We start from the raw sequence: 23,048 nt of genomic DNA, 5'->3' as shown, positions 1-23,048 counted from the left end.
TAGAAAAATTAAAATTGTCGGAAGTGGGAATAAAAAAAGAAAGATCTTACGACAGACTGCCTTATCCAAGAAGTTCAGGCTACCGTAATTTATGGGCTGCTGGTTGGTAGACCTCAATGTGTGTAATTAAAGAGTTCATCAAACGTGCAATTATCCTTGCAAGGGGTTAAGTGGAGTCGTGATCTAAAAATATAAACTTTCTAGCTATCTTCCAAACCACGAGTTGGCAGAGGGCGGCTCCTGCAACCCCCAACCACCTACCCACCCCCCACGAGGGCATTTTAAAGGCTTCAATAGTATCATTACTTGAGAAGTTAAAAACACGGGTCGTGACATAAAAAGATGAAATTGATAAAATCTGCCACTCTGTATATGAGAAGTAGGAGACGTGTATCCTAACAAAGCAAACTATTAAAGTCATTATCTGAGCATTTTATATTGCGACAGGAAATAAAACAACGAGAAGGAAATTAGACATGTAAGACCCAACCACAGACTATTAGTGTCATTTTGCCAAATTGCAACAAAAGAAAAATTTGGGGGCTTAAAAGTGAAAATAAAAAAAAAAGAACAATTTGGGAAATTAGTCATGCCACAGATAGTGGCATGTGTTTGGGATTTTCGTTACTAATTCGATATTTTCATTAGCATCGGAACATAAAAGTGGTAGATAAAAGTGAGTTTGAAGTCGGCTTGTGTTGACCCATTTACCTTAGTTAATGTCAGTTGACACTTAGGCTTTTATTACGGCGCACATCTACCTTGGTTTAACCACACTTTTAATTTATTTGCTTTTGTCTCAATTTCAATGAAAACTTTGCACTTTGCTTATTTGCTCAGTTTAATTATCTTTTCCAGAGTCGGCGTCAAAAAGGTAATTGTTGTTGAACCAAAACAGTACATCTTTTAAACTGAAACTCTTTCATTTTTTTTTTACCTTTGCGTGTTGTTGTTATCTAAAATAAATCTCCATTTCCATCGGAACTGTTAACCGCAGCTATTTCCCTTTGTCATCTTTATGATTTATGTTTTGGTCACCACTGTCTCCAAATGCAATTTTAAGCCTCGAGCGACGAAATCCTCCGAATATTAATCTTATGGTAGCTTTCAAGGTTTACCGAGGATTAAAATGTATTAGCGGAAATATGAAAGCCCAAATGCGCAGTATATTTCATCAAAACACTGTAATCTTTCTTTGCGGTTTGTCCGTAATATTGCTTGATTCCTTGCTTCATCCACTGTTAAAGGTTCTCCACCAGTGTGAAGATTGCGATAGGGAGCATATTTATCACAGAAAACTTGTAGAATTCGCTAACAGAGGGAGTGCTATTTACCCTGAGTAATATTCTTTCTGCAACCTTACAACAGACATCGTCAGTTCTGGAACAAGCCGTTGTTTGCACTTGCAACATGGCCATAGTAGGAAACTTTTCAAAATAAAAAATACACCTGCCAGAGGCAATTCACTTTATCTTTTTAATAATTGATGTGTTCCAATTTTGCTTAATGCTTTCGCGGCCATAGAAATCTTAAAGACAATTAAACATCTAGAGGAGACAATAAATGGATGAAAAACGGTGTATGTAATTGATTTTGAAGAACGTAACTGCTCAGCCCATAAAGCATGAAAAAAAATTGATCTGGTTAGGTTTCATATGTAAATGTAGATTCACTCTCATTCTAATCACCTTTACTTTCATCGGTTGCAAAAAAGTAGTTTTCGTACAAACTCTTCATTTGCTAACGTGATTCGTGTTTATGTTTAGCAGTTACGTCATTTCCGTATAAATTACTTCCGTTTTGAATGAAGAAAGCCGCTGCACGAGCTATCTGTCCAAAAACTGTGGTCGTGTGTCAGTGAAATGAAGAAGGTTGGACATGGTCTGGAGAAGTTGGATTTTCGTGCTTGACTTAGTTACATTTCTGTACAGTTTATCAGCAGGAGATAGAGGTAAGGCAACTTAATTTTGATTGTCAGATTTAATCATGGAGAGTCAAATGTGATCGCCGTTATGCGATTTGAAAGACGACGAAATATTTCGTTAGTGGATTGTGTCAAGGGGTGCGTGTCTTGAGTAGGATTTAGTTGTTCACGGGATGATGAATGAATAAACCGCTCAGTGGATGACCTCCTTAGGAGTTCTTTGTCGCTGGGTGCGTGACTTGAATCAGGTCTGAGAAGATCTGTCATCTAAGCGTTTAGGAATATTGACTGCTATGAAACGTAATCTAAGCAGCGATGATGCGTTGCGGTTGTTCTTTCCCGATGGGTGGTTACTACTGTTTACTTCAGCTACAAAAACATGGATAAGGCGAGGCTATCATCCCAGTTAAAGAATTAGGCAAAGAAGGATAAAAGCGTTCCCATTAAACGCAGAACTCAAAGAAGGGAAGGGAGATTTCATGTGCTGCGCGCGAAGATCTGTACATCTGTTTATCACAGATTGCGCTCTATTGTAGAACTGATTTGTAATTTCTCTTTCAGTGTGTGAATATAGCGTGTCTCAATGAAATTATGTAATGTGAATTTTTTTACTCTCTGTTTGTAAAGTGTGGCCGCTTTATTTTGAAAGCGTACGCCCAACATTCAAATAATTTGGAAACCTGACACTCCGCTTCGTTTCGCCATCGAAGTGGAGAAGGTGTTCCTTCCATGTTCAAGTGTTTGTCCAGCAATTAGCACCTTTAAAATCCGACTTCCGATCGCACAATTGTGTTCTTACGTTCTTGACAGTAACCTACTTGCCAAAGAAACGCGAAAGTTGCTTTAATTCTTTTTATTCAAGTAATGTATCGGTCTCCGTCCGAATTATGATAACCATAACTAGACCTTTTATGTCGTTAATGGCTCGCAGCTTGAGATTATTCTGCTAATGATCTCACTGCTAAATGTTTCGAACACAACCTGAAAAAGGCGTCTCGTGTTAGGGATTCCTTTTATTTTCGAAGGGAACGCTACGTTTCTTTACATTTCTAATGTCACTTTATCATAAATGTAATTGGGAAACTGATGACTGCGACGGAAACATGTCTGTCACAATGACAAGTCGGGAAGATATTTGCATACAAGCTGCAATCGAAACATAAATGTTTTGCTTGATGAAAAGAGTGCAATTTCGTAAACAACACTTAAAGAAAGCTTCGGATTTAACAGCTGTTGTCAAAATATGTTTACATGAATTGACATTTAAGATCTAACTTCGTTCGTTGTTTGATTAAAATGTTTCTGGAGGGTTTTAAGACCGCAGCGTGTAGCAGATTAATCCGTGCGTGGAAAAAAGACAAGAATTTTGTAATGGGAAATTGCGCCCTTTGCAAATAGAGAATGAAATCAATATTGTATGCAAATACATGTCAGGAAGCATTATCTTTTTTAAGCCTTGGGGCGCAACAGTATTATTTCCTTTATCAAAATCGGTGCTTCTAAGTTAGGTCTTAGTTAAAAGTAAATACTTTTAGTGGAGTAAAGTAATTTAATTACCACCCGAATAAAATTAATTAAAATTGTACACCACTGATAGCAGTCTAAATAAATTTAATTCGAGTGTGGCAGGCCTTCTAGATCAGATTCTTTGAATTCTTATTTTATGAGATTTTTCTCAGTGGCAAGACTGATCATGATATTAAATATCCAAAATTCCTTATATTGGAAGCAGTGGGTAGATTAGCAAGACCTAGTGAAATTTTGATAAATTCAAGATTGCTAAGGCTATAGTTCAACATCACAAAATAGAAGATCAAGTGGAAGTTATCATTTCTTTCCTGTTTAACACCAATTTAGCTTTTAACTTCATTGGCTGGAAATAAATATTTGAGGCTCGTAACTTCTGTAGGATATATGCTTCTCATCAATAGACCATGGTTTGTGTATAAGTTAGAATATCAAAAAAAAAAAAAAAAAAAACTCTTCTTGGGCACCTTTGATTTCTCTAGGTCATTTTATGCAAAACAGTGCTGCAATCTGAAAACTGACAACCATGGCTAGTTGAGGAGAGGTTTCATGTCTTAATTTGTTAGAAAAGTGGCCTATTTGGCAACTTGTTATCAAGCATGTTGTAATGTTTTTATCATGAAGTGTTCTAGATCTTAAGTTAAAGTATGATGGAAATCTGTGTTCCATCTTTTTATCTTAAGAAAAATGCCCCTTTCTTGTAAATTGTTGCAGTTCTAGGTTCATAAAGACTGATTTTGAGTGTAAACTCAAAATGTTCCATCATTTTTATTTTACACATAAAAAATTTGCCTCATTCTTCCAGTTTGTTGCAGTTTTAAGCCTAGTAATCTTGTGGGTCAAGTCAAAAAATTATAGCAATCTATGACTCCACATTTTCATATATGAAAAATTGCATTTCTTCTGAGTTGTTGCAGTTTTAAGCCCAGTAATCTTGTTGTGTCAAGTAAAAAATAGTAGAAATCCATGTTACATTATTTTCATATATGAAAAATTGTATTTCTCCTGAGGTATTACAGTTTTAAGCCTATAGATCTTGTGTGTTTAGTCAAAATGAGATCAAAATCTGCATTCCATCGTTCTATTTCATGAAAAATTGCTACATTCTCCCAAATTGATCCAGGCCTTGAGATGAGTTAATTACAAAAAATAATTTGCACCCACATTGATAATTTCACAGACAAGTGGTGTGGCTTCTTTGCCCAAAATGAGATTGCAAACTGTTACTTTTCTGTTTTGTTTTGGTTTTATTTTTTTTGTTTCCCCTTTTTTGGTAAAACTAAAATTCCTTTTGGTAATCATTTAAAAAAATTTAGGTTACCAAATAGCAACATGGATAAAACATGAGTCAGGGCTTTGTACAATGTATTGATCAGGCAAGAGATTATTTCATTAGGCAAGAAATTTCTCCAAACGTGAAAAACTCAATGAGAATGATCAGCCATAGGTGTTGCATTTACGTTTTTTTTTTTTTTTTATACAAAATCCCAACAATACTGAATGGTTGAAGGCCAAAATAAGGTCTACTTCAAAGTTATGTTAACAGAAGATCTTGCATATTGGATGCACCAAATGAAAAGTTCTCTGTCTTATCTGGGACTGGAATTGCTGACATGCTCTATCAAATAGGGGATATTACTTTTTAAATTCCAATATTCAAACAAGCCACAAATATGTGCCAATGCTCAATGTAAACAAACAACATCTCTGAAAAATTTTCAAGGATATTGAAAGATATTGAATTCTACAAATTTTTAAATTACCAATGTTCCTTTTGGTTTGCCAAACTTTCAAAATGATCCAATCTCATATACTTAAAACTTAATTACTCAAAATTATCTTTTTTAAATTTACTCATATTCAAACAGCCATCTTGCTAGAAAGACCTAAACCTGGAGGTGGTACAGACAGCTGGTATTGGAAAACATCTCGCAAAGATGGCCATGCAGGGGTAAGTTGACAAGCAATTATTATTAATCATCTTCCTCTGTGTTGTATTCCACACCATTGTTCTATGCGAAGTGACGCCAGGAATTTCTAAGAATCTATCCTTAGGATGTGCAGTTCCTTGAAGCTCACAATTTCTAAGAAGTACAGGAATTCTAAGGTTTTCTCCATGCTCACTTAACTTGGGATAGGTTCTTGGGAATCTGAGAAATGTTAAAATAGAAAAAAGCACAGACTCCTTTCATGAATCAAGGTACTTATATATTAGATGGTTTGAAATGTATCAAGAAAAGGTCAGGATATTAAGAGCAATTCGAAACTTTATCCACTGCACTTTTCCAATATATACAAATTTCCAAGCAGATTTACAAATAGTGCATCTTAGTTAAGGCCTCTCTGAGTTATGTTATTCATTAAATATACAGGCCTCCTGATACAATATGCAAATTGCACAATTTTTTTTTCAACAAATTGTGCAGTAAAAATTGGTGATTAGGCAATTTTTTATGCGAAGTGTGTGATTTTTTCTGAGCTATTTTAAGCTTGTTTTATTATGTTTTAAAGACACAAAACATCTTTTACACTCTTTGGAAGATGTGTGTTCTATCAGAAGCCCTGAATATATTGCTCATGTGACTTTGTAATGGACAAAAACAGAGCTGTATGAGACTGCTGGCTGTCAGCATTCTGATATGAGGCACATGTATATTTAGCTGTTCTTTGGTAACACAATTTTGTGATGTGACAACAATCAATGTGTTTCCTTATTCAATATTTTAATAGCCCATATTAACTTTGAGGAGGTTAAGTTCAAGTTGAAGTTGACTACTTTAGTTAGAAGTATGAAACACTGAATTTTACTATAAATTATTACAAATAAATAATTAATTTTTACATTTAAACCCACCCAAATATTACTGTTGAGGCTAAGGTTGATGTGTCAATGTAAACAAGCCGGTCATGTGTAAGGTAGCCAAGGATAATTTGATGGTACCCATAATTATTATTTTTTTTCTTTCACCTTGTTAAAAGTCTAAAATGGTTGTTTTGGTATATTTCACAGTGGACTCCCCAAACCTCCACTGACACTGGGTCACGTGTATATACCGTCTGTGATGTTAATGTTTGGCAACCAAGCAACTGGCTTTGGAGCGATGGTATAGGTCACAATAATCTGAAGAGAATTGACTTAGCTATCGACTATACAATCAGAAGATGTACTTCATTTCTTGGTGGGAGACTTAACTGCTCTGAACAATTTGGTGTTTATGGATACCAATCAAATGGGAACTTGAATGAGTCAAACACTGATCCAAGAAATGGATTTTACAACAAAGTGAAAGTCATATCTATGCCAAGCAACACATCAAGCAAGGTTAAAAGGGTACAAGGAATTGCAAAGCTGTCCCTTTTCATCAAAGAAAGAACTTCAAAGGTATTCTTTGCTATTCATGACCAAGGAGCTTGCCTTGTAGTGCATTCATTTGTGGTTACATACAATGTTTGTCCAGAGAGAACTTTACCAACTAGTCTAGTATTGCTGCCACAAACAATAGCTCCAGTGAATGAATCCGAAATAGTCAAAATACGAGGGGAATGTGCAGAAAATTCACAACCTGCAGCACCGGTGTTGAGTGCCATCTGTAGCAGTCGTGGTGAATGGACTCAGAGTGATGATGCTGCTGGAAAATGTCTCTGTTTACCAGGATGGGAGAAAATTGGTACTGAATGTCAAGGTATGTGTTCAAATTACAATACTGGAGCTCAGATTATAGATCTCATATTGCACTGTGCAGTGCAAGAATGCTGTGTACAGGAAGGGGGGTGTAAGTTTGAGAGCAGGAAGAGAGTTAAAGCATGCTATAAAAATGTAACTATATTAAAAGCCTAATACACAGTACATGAATCACTTTAGAGTGAAGGGTTTTCAGCATTTGTGGTCTGTGAATTGGAACTTTTGTTCCGCAATTACAATTCTCTTTGGTGGCATTTTTGCTATTGTGATTTGGAGAAGCCCCGGCCTTCTGGGATTTTGAGGCCCTTTCATAACATTTATTTAATAGGTAATGTGACTTTCCAAAATCCATGGAAAGCTAGAGTAATGAAATTTTATGATGAAAAAATCCACCCAAAGGTTGTTAAACAAAAGAACAGACATTAGACAGCAATGATTGCTATGCATAGCATGTAAAAGAGTCAAAAGGCCTCACTCCAAGGAGATAAAAACTTAATAACTCTTTTGGTAGAAATCTCAAACAAATACTCTTTAACAGGGTGCTTCATTGTTCGGGGGTCTCAAGTTCTTACATTCATTTCTAAAGATTGTTACTTAACTAGTCACAATAGGGATGTATAAGCATGGCTTCCTCTTGCAATACCATTAGTTTTATTATATTGACGGGGCTTGACAGACGTGTCTTTCTAGGTGTCTCAAACTGACCTCGTTATTTGTTTTTATTGTAAACAATATTTGTCTGTCACACTCAAAATTTCTGAACGAATTACGCCCTCCGATCCTGAAATGTTTTTCTTTACCTGATTCTGGGCGTTAAAGGACATTGTTTCTATTGAGAAGCTTTTAAATGTCTGTCAAGCTACCATTAACGTAAACGAACGAATGATCAGAATGACTGATCAGTGGTCAGTGTGTGATGTTATCTGTGATCGTCAGTCAGCAATATCAAACAAATGTTAGGAATGACAAGTCTGAATGTTTTAATATAAATATCTTAAAGATAAAAACATACCTTTTCAAATTGGAAGCTTATGAAGAAGCATTGTTAGACGACAATTGATTCCTTTGTCTTCAAATAACTTTACAATGCGTAGTCAATTCTAATGGTCAAACATGATTCAACTAACAGTGCGTAGTTTGCCGCCATGTTGGCAAACAACGCGGCTTTGAAATAGGAACGACTTTGTCGATGGAGAATGTTCAACCGACATGAATAAAAATGGGAAGAATCTGTTTATAGATTATCGTGGCTTTTGAAGACACTTGAAAATTTCTGTCTGTCTACACTTGAAGGGTGTTATTATGCGTGTTGAATATTCAAGTGAAGCCATTACAATGGGCTGCTGCAGATAAACACACCACGTGACGCGCGGACCTTTTGTATCCAGTCTGTTCTCTAACTAGCAAGCTTCTCACTTTTTACACTTAACCGAAATCATTGTTCATAGTGTGAGCGAGATATGAGAGTCGCAAGGAATTTAGCGAACACGAACGCAAATTAAGGCCCTTTGGGCTTAGCGTTTACAGAACGGAGAGATTTTCAGGACAGTTTGGGTTTTTTTAGTAGGCTGCGTTCCTGGCGTTTTCGTGTGACTTTTGCGCGGCGGAGCAACTCTGCACCTTTGTGACCCAGTGCTTTAAATCTGCTAGCTATGTGAGCTCCGGTGAAGACCTACGTTCTCTGCAAGAAGGGGAAAATTCACGGATATGAGGATGCATGCTGGCTCAATCCTCAGAGGTCAGTTACAAGTTATAATTGTCTTTTATTTTCGCTCACAGCGTGTCCATTGGGATATTTTAAAGAAAAGCCCGGAAACACCAAATGCTCAAAATGCCCGGCAAACAGCAACTCGGACAGATCTCGGAAACGCTGTAAATGCTCCCGAAAATTCTTTCGTGCACCTCGGGAAAGGGCTTCAGACAATTGTACAGGTCAGTAATGTAGTATCACCACCGGACTAGTTCCAGTTTTGTCATTAGCAATCACATGGTAAAGTTTGTTACCTGACAAGGAAATTCCGCGTTAAATTGCACGCGATAACCGAATCGCACGAATCACGAAGCGATGCGTGCGGTATTGGTTTTCAAGTGCAATTTAACGTGGAATTCACGAGTCGGGTAATGGACTTTCCTTAAATCGCTTAATTGAATAAAAATAAGAAGAAAAGAAAACAACAATAGTGTTGCATGTTTTTATCCTGAGCTCGAAAATAGAGATGCGAAAAAAACATTACTTAGCCTCGTTTTCAACTCGCAATTCCACGGTAAATACCTCGCTTCGTTGACCAATCAGAATGCCAGATTTTATTCAATTATGCGACTCTATGTGTTATACTCATGCTTGCCTGCGTATCTTGATGTCCTGACAGCTCCTCCCTCTGCACCAAAACATCTTCGGAGCCTTTTTACCAATCAAACAACAGTAAGTTTAGAATGGTCACACCCGCGGCACCTTGGTGGTCGAAGTGACTTGCATTATGAGATAGAATGCAAGATTGTGTGTCGGAAAGACCAACGAAGCTGCAGTCAGGATTGTGGATCACAAGTTCTTTTCCTGCCTAGACAGAGCAACCTTTCGCAGACCAAGGCAATTGTGACGAACTTACTATCACGGACGGTATACAGATTTAAGGTACATGCCAAGAATGGAGTCAGTGGGAAGGCTGAGAAGGAAGGAATCCCTTCCCGTTTTACCGAGTTAGATGTCACTACACTGGAATCAGGTCAGTTATGTTTACTTCTGTTGAGTGAAGCTATAATTAGTCTTTATACTGAAAGTAATTTTCCCACGTCAGGATGTTTAAATAAAAAACCTTTGTATTTGTCGTTGTTTATATTTTAGCTCCTGACCAGCCCGTGGTAACAGTCCAAAGAATCGACAGCACTTCGGTGAATGTGTCGTGGAATCTCAAAACTGGCTATGAAGGCATCCTTTTCTTCCTTGTACGATATCGCAAACTAGGAGACGGTGCTGACAATTATCACACTATCAACACAACGAAAGCCTACATCAAAGTAACTGGACTGGAACCTGACGTGGAATATGAATTTGTGGTGAGTTAGATGTGGCCGATCGGTACGCTTGATTACAGTACAAATTAACTTCAACTTAATTTTTCGAGGGTGGCACTTGACAGTATAAGATGATCAAAATTCTCCCAAGAATTACAACTTCTTTTCTTACTTTTTTGGCATTACCATCAAGTCGTGCTCAAAAGTTAGTTATGAGAATGGTTATCATAACTCTATGTTTATAAGTACACAGTAGCAACAGTACCTTTCTCACGAATCACACAATTCTGTTGTTTCCCGAATTTTAGGTCGTTGCCAAGAACAGCAGGGGCTTCGGACCAATTAGCCGAGGGGTTAAAACACCACAAGACTATAGTGGTAAACTTTCACTGGACAAACATTTATTTTTTTTCGTAAGCGCTTTAACTTTGAAGTCAAACAATTGTATCAATCCTTATAGACATTAAAGTACAAGCTAGTACTCATGATCGAGATCTTCTACTGTCTTCACAATACATAGACATTAAAGTACAAGCTAGTACTCATGATCGAGATCTTCTACTGTCTTCACAATACATAGACATTAAAGTACAAGCTAGTACTCATGGTTGAGATCTACTGTCTTCACAATACATAGACATTAAAGTACAAGCTAGTACTCATGATCGAGATCTTCTACTGTCTTCACAATACATAGACATTAAAGTACAAGCTAGTACTCATGATCGAGATCTTCTACTGTCTTCACAATACATAGACATTAAAGTACAAGCTAGTACTCATGGTTGAGATCTTCTACTGTCTTCACAATACATAGACATTAAAGTACAAGCTAGTACTCATGATCGAGATCTTCTACTGTCTTCACAATACATAGACATTAAAGTACAAGCTAGTACTCATGATCGAGATCTTCTTCTGTCTTCACAATACATAGACATTAAAGTACAAGCTAGTACTCATGATCGAGATCTTCTACTGTCTTCACAATACATAGACATTAAAGTACAAGCTAGTACTCATGATCGAGATCTTCTTCTGTCTTCACAATAACATATTCTCACCTGACTATGATGATTACTAACGCTCGGGAAAGTTGAGACTTCAGTGATGTAATAACCAACAAAAGTTATTTTCCAGCTTAGGTTGTTGGAAGGGTGAATAACGCTATCCACTGATATAGTCCCAGCCGGTGGATAGTGATGTACGCTACACGTGAACACTTATATCCGTTGGATAGCGTTTACTCATTGGCTAGCGTCATCCTCCCTTTTGAACACCTGGACCCAGGTCGTTCCTTGTTATTTGTAACTGTAGTCTTTTCTCTCTTGACAGCTTTTGACCTCTGATCAGTACTATATGCGCTATTGTATTTACTATATGCGCTATTGTATTTACTATATGCGCTATTGTATTTACTATATGCGCTATTGTATTTACTATATGCGCTATTGTATTTACTATATGCGCTATTGTATTTACTATATGCGCTATTGTATTTACTATATGCGCTATTGTATTTACTATATGCGCTATTGTATTTACTATATGCGCTATTGTATTTACTATATGCGCTATTGTATTTACTATATGCGCTATTGTATTTACTATATGCGCTATTGTATTTACTATATGCGCTATTGTATTTACTATATGCGCTATTGTATTTACTATATGCGCTATTGTATTTACTATATGCGCTATTGTATTTACTATATGCGCTATTGTATTTACTATATGCGCTATTGTATTTACTATATGCGCTATTGTATTTACTATATGCGCTATTGTATTTACTATATGCGCTATTGTATTTACTATATGCGCTATTGTATTTACTATATGCGCTATTGTATTTACTATATGCGCTATTGTATTTACTATATGCGCTATTGTATTTACTATATGCGCTATTGTATTTACTATATGCGCTATTGTATTTACTATATGCGCTATTGTATTTACTATATGCGCTATTGTATTTACTATATGCGCTATTGTATTTACTATATGCGCTATTGTATTTACTATATGCGCTATTGTATTTACTATATGCGCTATTGTATTTACATGTGGAGTATCCATAGGTCAAGAGACTGCCCACATTCCTGTCATTCAACTCTATTTTATTCAATAATCAAAATAGTATATTTGTTTTACAATATTCGTAATGTTATTTTACTTAGGATAGTAGATTTACGAGACGATTAAGTAATAGGAAGCTCCTTACAGCGGTAACGTTATCTAACGCTATGTGACGTAATATACTTCAATATGCATTGATTTTTTTTTTTAAATCTGTCAGTTCCCAGTTTAGATGACGACAAGAAACTTTTGTTTCTGATCGCTGCTGCCGTCGGCGGAGTTTTACTTTTTATCATCATAACCGCTATCGTCTCGTTTGCTCTATCAAGAAGAAGGTAATATTCTTCGTCACATTTTTGTATGTGGATAACCAGTTATTTCAAGTTTCAAGAAGATGAAGGGAAAACTGACTGAAATGAATAACATGTTTGATGTGATAATTTCTTTCAGGAGAACTCGGAACCGAGCCAATACATTCGAAGACGGTCAGTGGAAAGAGCATTTCGCTCTCGAGTTTAAATTTACTCAGCAGTTGCTCCCTTCGTAACTGCTGCATTTTTATTTGTTTGTTTGTTTCTCTATGATTTTTTATCTTAGCTCTCCATGACATTAGTTTGTTCTCAACAACATAATAATTTGACTATTTTCGTTTGCAGCCACCGAGCTCTTCTCGAACCATGGGCTTAGTCAGTATGTGGATCCCAGTAACTATGGTGATCCCATGGAAGCTGTCAAAACATTTGCCGCCGAGATTGACAGATGTCTAATCAAACTGGAAAGTAGAGTCGGCGGTGGTAAGCATCTACTGAAAATTACCTTTTTGTCTCGATAAGAAAAAAAAAGTTTCTTTATCCTGAACCCATAATTGATCCTCAGGTGAATTTGCTGAAGTTTTCAAAGGACTGCATGAAGATTGTTCGGTTGCTGTTAAAATCCTAAAGGTGAGTGTGCTATTCTGATCTCTTTCTTTTTTTTTTTTCATTTCCCTGGTCGCTAGGATGAGAGTTGAGTTACCTTGCCTTGTAATTCTAATCGTTCTGGTTACAGTTGGACCTGAATTTCAATCAATCATAACCATGCTGTACGTTTTAACAAGTACAATTAAATTCAAGGGCTGTTTCTCTCGTATTCTGTCAGTTACCTTAGAGTGCCCCGTTACATTTCAGTTGTTTTGTGTGATCTTAACACTAAGATTTTCAGTTTTTTGTGATCTTAGCACTAAGGGAAAAACAACCAGCGTTTTTCTTTCCTTTATTTTAATAGCAAGGATCGAGTTCCAAGAACAGAGACGACTTTATATCTGAGGCGTCCATCATGGGTCAGTTTAAAAATCCAAATGTCATCCAGCTGATTGGCGTGGTCACAGTCAGTAAGTGAACTTCATGTAACCGATGTTAGGTAACAGTACAGTTGGCAACTTCCTTCCTTAACAGGTGAATTGTTTTTGGTTTTTCCTGTCAGGTAGACCCATGATGATTGTAACAGAGTTTATGGAGGGAGGATCGCTCGATAAGTTTCTAAAGGTAGAATGCTTTGATCATTACATTCGTAATCATAAAAATTACAATTTCCTGGATTATGATTGGTTTATTGAACTCCTATTTTCCACTAATTCACTTGCCAAATTGTTATCAGACAGTTTGTTTTCGGACAGATGAATAAAAGAGGGTAAGTTTCTAAAGAAACTTTGGTGCTGCGTCGGTGGGGGTAATAAGGTTATTTGGTTTTATCAACTGAGTTGATGATGTCTACCGTAAAGAGTTTAGAAGCTGACGTTTCGATCGTTGTCCCTTCGTCGTTTCGCTCTGACAAAGGGCTAACGCTCGAAACGTCAGTTTTAAGACTTTTACGGTGGCCAATTTACATTATCCACTCAGCTGACAAAACCAAATAACCTTGTTATCGGACAGTTTGTTATGGGATGGTTCAATAAGCCAATCATATTCAAAGTTGTGATTTAAATCACCCAATCACATTCAAAGTTGTAAGTTGAATTAACCAATCACAACCTGGTTTCTTTGAATGCAAATTTTCCCTTTCTTTCACGTTCTTCTCTTCTCGAAAATTGTAACATTTTTGATTAATTGGTGATAAAACCTCGTGTCGTTCAATTTGGTCTGTAATCATACTCGTGATAATCAAATATGACTCCTGCTGCGCGGTCGTTAGATTTTGTTATCACTTGTTTGATTACAGACCGAATTGTACTCCACTCAGTCCTATTGCCATCACTTACTGGGAGAGTTTTGGTGTTTTGACAAATACGAGGATTTACGGCTATAATTTTTTTTTTTGTTTGTTGTTGGAGAATATTATCTTTTACCTTTAAAGCCAAATTTACCTTTAAAGTCCACCTCAGTCACTTCCCGACATTCACTTTTCGTTGGAATCTCAACAGTGGACCAAAAAACGATGTGTCTTGTCTCAGCGCTTCAAAAGTATGCCAGGGTTGTACCCCAAGAGATGATCATTTCTTCTTTTTTTCGCTTCCTAGGATCATGAAGATAAACTCACAGCCCTTCAGCTCGTGGGCATGGTTCGCGGAGTCGCCTCAGGAATGTTGTATCTTTCTTCCATGAATTTTATACACAGGGTAAGGAGTTCACTTGCCCAGGATAGAATGAATCGAACCGTATTGCAAGTTCTTTTTACAGGAAAATAACCATACATTAAGTTTGACTTATACGGTTCCATTGCTTGGATGGGTAAGGGTAGCTTTGTATATTAATACCTCTATTAAAATCTCGATAGAACAGATAATCAAATCAGACGGGTTTAACGTATCAAAGTTTGAGGCCAGTTTATTTTATTTGTATAATTCCGATTTCAGGACCTTGCTGCTCGTAATGTTTTGGTTGGTAATAACATGGTTTGCAAGGTGTCTGACTTCGGACTGTCCAGAGAGTTGGAGGATAACCCAGATTCCGAGTATCAGACACAGGTAATATACCAGTTAAATTTTGCTTAGACACTTACGTAGATTTGATCAGCCGCTACTGAAGTTGTTTTGTGACCCTTTCACTGCAGTATAAGTAGAGAAATGACACAGGATTTTGCCTTGTCACAGGGAGGAAAAATTCCAATTCGTTGGACAGCACCAGAAGCGATGAGATATCGAAAATTTAGCACTTCCAGTGACGTATGGAGCTATGGGATAGTTTTGTGGGAGGCCATGTCGTTTGGCGAGAGGCCATACTGGGACTGGAGTAACTTTGAGGTAATGAAGCTTATCTTTACCTTTATAGCTGTTTACTTTTTCATACATTTGCAAAAGGAATTTAAGGTTTTTGCGAAATTTATTATTACACAGATTAGGAAATAGATTTAACGGAAAAAGAGAAAAGAGTGTGAAACTGGTTTGAAAATTTTTAAGCAAGAGAAAAGCTGAACCAGCAGGCAGCTGTTATAGACCAAACAATACCGCTTTTTTGTAGTGAGTTAAAAAAAGTGATGAAATTTGTCTGGGTTTTCTTTGTGTGTTAGGTTTTAGATTTTGTTTTGTTTGTTTTTACTTGTGTTCACGACGTTCAGTCCCTTTGTTTGGCGTCTTATTAATGTGAAAGAAAATGAGCTGTCGAAAATCTTTTTTATCGAGGAAAAAAGTTGGACATACATACCTATATAGTGAACTTCATACATACATACCTGTAATAAAAAAAATCCTTCCTCTTGTAAGTATCACGCAGGGGAAAAAAACGACACCAGAACAAAGGATCAACCCTTTGACTAAGCTATTCGTGTTTTACTATAACAGGTTATGGACAGAGTAGAAGGAGGCTACAGGCTGCCTGCTCCTATGGTATGTAGGAAACTTCTGTCATGTTAATTTGATTTAAGTCGAGGAAGAGGTACAGAGGTGAGTTGTACGGATATACTCTATGACTTGATTGTCATCACTAGCCGTAATAACCTCTAATGCTTGGTTGAAGAAGAAAGAAAAGCACCCTGCTCGAACTGATCAATTGTCTGTTTGTTCCGCATGTGCGTTGTTTTATAATGGCATGTATAAGTACATGAATGATTAAATGAAATGATGTTTTTCTATTTTGTTTAGAAATGTCCTAAAATTGTCTACGGAATCATGATGGACTGTTGGGACAGGGACAGGACCAGGCGACCAAACTTTGAAGAAATTGTGAAACGACTCAACGAGTTGATCCGCTCTCCGGAAATGTTAAACGACAATCTTGTTTGCTATACAAGGTAGCACCTTACTTTATAAAGGAAGGGGTGATAAAACCTGGTTTAGGTGTTGTAGTTCGCTTTGCCTATGTTATGGTTCTCTCAACTCCAAGTTTCTCAGAAATGATAACTTTTTTGGAAATGAGGTGGGGGGGGGGGGTGGGGACCGGATTGAACTATTTCATTTTGTTACATGTTATCACAAGAAGAATTTTGTGTGGCTCTGTGAATTAAAGTGCTCTGAAGCGAACATTTTGTGTCGTATGCTGTAAGGTTAAGAATGATGGGTACCTGTCCGTTGTATAAGATTGCCTTTTTCCATAACATTTTCACGACTACGTAAACTAACTTTAGCCAAAATATATTTTAATTGCTCAGTGCCGTGTCAGCGGACTTCACCAAGCTTAGTACGATCCAAGAATGGCTTGTCAGTATTCATATGGGACAGTATATCGCTAACTTCAAGACTGCGGGCTATAGTGACTTAACGCAAGTAACTCACCTAAAGGACGGCGAACTCAAAGACATTGGAGTGACCTTGATAGGTCATAGAAACAAAATTTATAAAAGTATAAAGTCCATGAGGAAGCATTTTGACAACTTGCCGGAGCCGGTGTAACATGTCACAGACCGTAAAAAGTTGAGAAACTTTCCGAGGGGTTGAGGTGCTGGACCTGTAGACCTCACCGTGGATATCGAAAGTGGATGTAGAAGGCGCCACAGTAACCCCACACTCAGTGTGTTCACGATTCTCTGAGGGAAAGAGAGCAAGTCCATTATTTAAACAGATCTAGTTGTAAACTGATTTTAAAGTGTTGCGAAATTTCTTGCGGTAACACAGCAATTTATTTTATTCGACTTATTCAGTTTGTCCACGCAATACTCGCGTAGAGGGTTTCCTAGGATAATTCGCGAACCTAGTATTGTAGGAAATTAGTGGATATTCCACTCTAAATGCCTCTTTTCTCTTTTTTTCATTCACTTTTCTCCAAGAACAATAAGAAAGAGTAAAAGGAACACCATGAAGCCCATGAAAATAAGAATTGAGATGTATTGCCATCATTCAGATCAATCTTCAGTCCTGTCAGCTTGTTTTTTTTTTATTCCTTTCTTTATTTTCCTTTCTATTATTTTTTTAATGGCTGATTGACTCGTACCCAGCTGACTTTGTCTTAGACCTTTAAATAGCTTTTGTAGTGTAAGGATTTTAAAATGCTTCTTACAGGCTTGGCTTGGGAAATAGAGCAGCTTGGTAGAAAGCTCTAGAGCAATGACCATTGGAGATGTTTAGTTGTGTAGTTTTAATATCAGAAGTATTTTGAGTTTATTTGTTTTATTAGTCGTTGTTTTTGATATCGTCAAGTGACGTTTAGGAGAAAGTATTCAGGGCCGCTTGTTGAAACGCAGTTTGGTCGTTGTTTAGTAAAACTGTGTCCTATATCATCTTCAATTTAGCCAAACCCTTATCTGAGATGAATGTTGTTTTTTCTGAGCAGCGTCAAGAAGGCTCGGCTTATAAAATTAACATCAATCCCCTTGAAGAAACTCGATGGTCAGAGTTTGCTCCAATCTGAGGCCGAAGTAAGACTTCAGCGTTCGAGTAAATGGCCCTTCATATTTGGTTTTACCCAGAAATTTTACTTAAAATTGTGACCAGTGCGCCTGAGAGATGTTTTAGTTTATTGGTGTACAGTTTTATTTACACGAGCGTATGTGTTTAGTATCGTTTTCTTTGCCTTATATTTATACGAAACATTCAGCCATTAGATGAAATGGTTATTTGAAATATTTTGCTTTCGAAATGTCGGTGTCTAACATGTGAAGAGATATTTAAAAAAATATATATATTTTTTGAGCTTTGCAAGTGTTGAAGTCTTAAGTTATCTTGTTTTATTGACTATCCCCACACTTGTTGAAATAAAACAGTTCGATTCACCTCGTTTTGCCAGTTTGTTTTTGTTACCATAACTTCTCATATCTCGACGCTTGGATATTCTGCGAGTTGTGAAGTATTTTAAGAGTTGAGGGCAAAATGCTTGCGTGAATTTAACGGGAAACCCTCGGAAAAGTGAATTATTTTGGCTTCTTACTCCTGGTAATGGTGTTAAAGTTTGCTTTGTGTTCGCCGTCTACACAGTATCGTACGCTTATATTCTGTTTCCACAATCACTGATAGTTAAGCACCAAGGCCACAGAACAAATAAAATTATGTCGGTGTAGTCTTACCAATATTTGTTCCATTTTTTGTCTTAACGTGCATGTTCGCTCTGTTTCTGTCTGGTCTAACACTCCCACGACTTACAGTATCGGATTTTGCGCGATCTCTTCACCTTATTTGGTAATTAAAATGAAATGACTTAATGGTGGATTAATATTATCTTTTAGCTTTGTTTTTGTGCTTTTAGGTTGAGACAATCTGCGGCCGATATTGCCTGGCAAATGATTTTTCCTTCGCTTTCTTCTGTTATTTTCTGTTACTTTATTATTTTCACCTTGTTTGTGGAATACGGGCTTAGTTCAAAACAAAATTGAGAACATGACATTTCAAACATGCATTACTCTTTTATTTATCCATCAGTCAATACAATTTTACATTTCCTTTGAACTTTTTTTGTTTCCTTTTAACTCTGTCATTTCAAATATCTTTTCCTTAAAGTACTTAAAAATAAATCAACTCCATGAAATACGATTGTCAAAGTGTTTTAATGGTGTACTAATGCACTCATCGGGTAGAGTAACCGGTGCTAAATATGAGTGGAACAAAACTTAATCATTCTGCTTGTCACAAGTGCTGTATCAAGCGCCGCTCAATACCACGCACTTCGATATAATTCCCAGAAGGAAATCTATTATCTTGGCGTGCATCATCAACCGCCTACCACGTTCAATTAAGTATACAAGGAAGAACAAAAGCAACAGTCGAACACAAATTCATATGTCAGGATATCTAAGCTGATATTAAACCTATACACGTGTATCATTTCAGCTGACGCTGTAGCTCGCTTCCCTTTACGTAACGCGTGAAACTAAACAACTCAAGAACAGCGGCTGCATTTTGCTTCCTCAACGACAAACCAGTCCTTTAAAAACTCTCCAACCGCGCTTAAAAAGGCGTTGCGTGCTTTGCTTCTTAGATCCAAATAGGTGTTCTTAAAATAGCGTTTTCTATCGTGGACTTTCATAATAGATCTTATCTCTCACAGCTTGCATCGCCGAGTGAAAACCACACGACATATTGGAGAGCGAATAAACATCGGTCGGTGAGGTAAATTGTGCGGTTAAAGAACACTAGCATTGGAGGAGATGAAAAGGCGATGAGCGGTAGAGATCCACAGTAGGATTGTCTCTAAACAGACTCAAGGTCATACTACTGAGAAGAAAGCAAATTAATTTTCATCGTGTTTTAAGAGTTCTCCCTTGTCAGGTAAGTTTGCCTACTGCGCCACGTTAGAAAGTGCCACTTGTTTCTTAAGGAAGATACCGCCTCTAGCAACCAGAATCGCCACTAATGTAAAACTAAACGTCTCTAGGACAGAATTTGTTAGTGACAATTTGTACACGTAGAGATTTCATAACAGTTACTATAACAGCTAAAAAAATATTAAAAGGATCAAAGACAAAAAAAGTTAAACGAATTAGGAACAGAATTTTGATTCTGAAATAAAGGCTTATAGTTAAATCGAAGCCTTCTTTACCCAAGAAAACAAAGCGCATTTATCTCATAAGCGTATCGGGATTTTGAAACATTATTATGATTTTGCTCTTCTTGCCATCCAACGGGTTCTAAATCGCGGTAGAGATATTTCCCTTGTCTAGTAAGTTTGACTAAGGCGCCACGTTTGAAAGGCCATATTGTTTGTTAAGGAAGATATCGCTTCTACCAACCAGAAACGCCGCTAACGTACCACAATTTGTTAGTAACAATTGCACGCGTAGAGATCCCATAACGGTTACACTTACAACTAAAAAAAAAATATGAAAAGAATCAAAGAAAAAAAAAACTAAAACGAAGACCAGAATTTTAATTATGAAATTATCGGTCTTTTGTTATATATTTCTAAACATTCTTCACACAGCAAAGCAAAGTGTACCTATCTCATAGGTGCATGTGGTTTTGAAACATTACAATTTTGCTATTCTTGCCTTCTAACGGGTTCTAAATCGCGGTAGAGATATGATTTAAACTAAAGAAGTGATAAAGAAACGTTAACAGTCGTTAGTGATATCATGTTTTTCAATGGGTTGGGATTTGCATTAGTGAAGCGCCTAAACAAAGCTGAAATCGCTTGAATCCACCGGGTTCGGAAAAGGGAGGTAGCTTAAAGTTGCTTCCTTCATTATCGAAAAGTATTTGCATAAAAGAATGGCGATTTTGATAGTCATATATTTTATGCTTCTTCTACTTCGAATTCTAGAAACAAAGCCCTGAGATCATTTTGCCATGTGTTTTGTCTGATATGACACACAATATCAAACGAAACTATTCACACCATGACATTACCTCCAGTGAAATGATAACTGAAAAATTTTCCTGTTTTGAAAAGAACGGCTTCGAAAAATATCTTCTTTTAAGTGACCTCGTGTCGAGAACGTAATGTAAGACTGTATTGGTCCCTTTGTTATAGGAGACTTTGATTTAGTTGACGTCATAATAAGTAGTTTTATTTTCGAGTATTCCGCCCATTCCGTCATATCAAGTGTATTGTACACTAAGTAAGGTGGTACTTTCACCACATTCAAACAGCAATAACCTATAAATTGTTCGTGTTTACAGACAGCTTGATATTGCATCGTCATGTTGATCGATGGTTCAATAAATAACCCAGCCTTTGGCACCGAGATTACATTCGATTACCTTCGATTTCACATCCTTTTATTAACTTTCGATCACAACTTTACATTTTGAGTATTCACATTTTTTTTAGGTATTTCTATCTGGCCAACTGTTGTATATGAAGAGCCGCAATTGATCAGCCTTAGCCAAATTCTAAATATTTTAATATATAAGAAGGCTTACAAATTACAATGATTCAAACGGAATGGCCGTTATGATTTGGCATAGAGGTTGTTTTCATCAAAGGAGGGGTAAAAACGTGCGAAGGGCATTTTAAACAGCTACACTACTCGAAAAGCATGAGGGAAGTTTAAATCGTGGTTAAAGACTTCTTTAGCTAGTATACTTTGTTTTTCCACAGGAGGTCTCAAGGGATTTTCCCTCTTTGTCTTTTGCAAATTATGTAAATAGACTAATTTTAAAGAAAAAGTCTTGTCAGTTGAGCTAAGTGTTTCCGCATGACCTACGTTTGGAATGCAAAATGTACAAGGTAAAGAAGTCAAACATCTCTGTGAGTGCTGATATTCAGCACCGGATATTCAGCTTTCATTCGAAATAAGAATAGCAGTGTTTTCAGTGATGTTGTTTATTCTTGTCTTCAGATGTGCATGGATCATTTAATCGCACTCATTGGACTATTCATCATTATTCCATGTCACATCAATGGACAAACAGATTCGACAAGTCCAACAGCCAATGCTGTTACTACTAAAGCACCGTACACCGGATGCAAAACTTCAGAAACACAGTCGCCTCCCTCCGCTTATTGTAATGTATATTGTGGCGATGATATACCCAACGTGATCGGACAAGTTTGCGGCAGTCGCAAAAAGCGATCAAAGACAGGTATCACGTTCATTCCTTTGCAGCAGCAAAATTAAGGGATAGGATTTACATAAATTTCATTCCGTCTTCTTAAATGCTGTTATAAACTGTTCTGCGTCAAGACTCCATATCGATCCAATGGTTAGATCATTGAGAAAAATGAGAATTGGTCAGTCCTTAAGTCGTTAAATACTTCATAATTCAATATGTTGTTCATGGAGTAAACGTGTTATCTGATACTTTTTTTTGTTCTGGATTCATAATCCAATTCGGAGAATAAGCCCATCGAATAACTTGCTTCAAAATATTTGTTGTTTTTTTTTCAGGTCTAACTTTGAGTGACATCAGCATAAAAAAGGACGAGGCGTCAAAGTTTCTGTACTTACCTCGCAACCGGATCCTCACAAAGAGATCACAAACTGACATTGTCGTCGAATGTTGCGACGAGAAGTGTGTTGTAGAGGAGATATTAGAATACTGTTAATACATGTAGCAAACGGGTGGAGAATTAATAAAGGCCACATAATACACAATGTGATCCTGCTATATTGATCAGACACCAAAGGGAGGCAATTAGTGATCTGTGACAGGGACTGTTTCTCCTCTCTTATTTAATCTTACAAATGTTACGTTACGGGTCGAGTGATTTGATCCAAATCGAAAAAAGTATTAGAATTGTGAAGGATAATTTGCGTTAAAGCTTTGCTAAATCCATACCTGAAAGTAAGCAGACAAACAAACAAACAAACAAAAACAGATTGAGGGAGGCTGTGTCTTAGTTGCCGAAGCTTGCGTATGAAAGGGAATAATAGTATACATTCAAAATGGCTTTTTAAAGCTCGAAAGAACCTAAAAACCATGTAAGCGCTATACCAGGGCGGCAGGTTGTGCACATGTCGGGAGCCTGACTCTGGTTTCACCAGGAACGCCATATCCCTGAATGGGATGTATTAATTTTTTCATATGACACCGAAGAC

At 37.0% G+C, this 23,048-nt stretch overlaps 2 protein-coding genes and 1 long non-coding RNA gene across 4 annotated transcripts; 2 read left to right on the top strand and 1 right to left on the bottom strand.

Moving 5' to 3' along the window:
- The first annotated feature begins 1,759 nt into the window (after positions 1 to 1,759).
- LOC111343481 (ephrin type-B receptor 1-B) lies at positions 1,760 to 18,347 on the top strand. Of its 2 annotated transcripts, none has more exons than XM_088730198.1 (19): positions 1,760 to 1,951; positions 5,320 to 5,402; positions 6,462 to 7,134; positions 8,913 to 9,065; positions 9,503 to 9,856; positions 9,976 to 10,187; positions 10,454 to 10,523; positions 12,451 to 12,565; positions 12,681 to 12,712; positions 12,887 to 13,024; positions 13,107 to 13,171; positions 13,494 to 13,599; positions 13,692 to 13,753; positions 14,725 to 14,823; positions 15,061 to 15,171; positions 15,298 to 15,447; positions 15,985 to 16,029; positions 16,285 to 16,433; positions 16,791 to 18,347. In XM_088730198.1, exons 1-19 carry the CDS (start codon positions 1,879 to 1,881, stop codon positions 17,029 to 17,031), a joined length of 2,931 nt encoding a protein of 976 aa, XP_088586324.1. In that variant the 5' UTR covers positions 1,760 to 1,878; the 3' UTR covers positions 17,032 to 18,347. The 2 variants fall into 2 exon arrangements, with proteins under 2 accessions (XP_088586324.1, XP_022806407.2); XM_022950672.2 differs by having other exon boundaries at positions 1,765 to 1,951; positions 12,681 to 12,715.
- LOC148725118 (uncharacterized) lies at positions 6,156 to 8,522 on the bottom strand. Its single transcript, XR_015990601.1, has 2 exons — positions 8,146 to 8,522; positions 6,156 to 7,093 (listed from the first exon to the last, which is right to left on the bottom strand). It is a non-coding gene; the product is annotated as an uncharacterized LOC148725118 (long non-coding RNA).
- An 866-nt stretch (positions 18,348 to 19,213) lies between the features above and the next one.
- On the top strand, positions 19,214 to 22,604 carry LOC111343482 (insulin-like peptide 03). Its single transcript, XM_022950673.2, has 3 exons — positions 19,214 to 19,836; positions 21,849 to 22,092; positions 22,398 to 22,604. The coding sequence occupies exons 2-3, from the start codon at positions 21,849 to 21,851 to the stop codon at positions 22,553 to 22,555; spliced, it is 402 nt and encodes a 133-aa protein (XP_022806408.2). The 5' UTR covers positions 19,214 to 19,836; the 3' UTR covers positions 22,556 to 22,604.
- The last annotated feature ends 444 nt before the right edge of the window (positions 22,605 to 23,048 follow it).

This window comes from Stylophora pistillata, chromosome 8 (assembly GCF_964205215.1).
Source record: "Stylophora pistillata chromosome 8, jaStyPist1.2, whole genome shotgun sequence".
NCBI lineage: Eukaryota > Metazoa > Cnidaria > Anthozoa > Scleractinia > Pocilloporidae > Stylophora > Stylophora pistillata.
The sequence above is the reverse complement of the archived record's forward strand: the minus strand, read 5'-3'. Positions and strand labels throughout refer to the sequence as shown.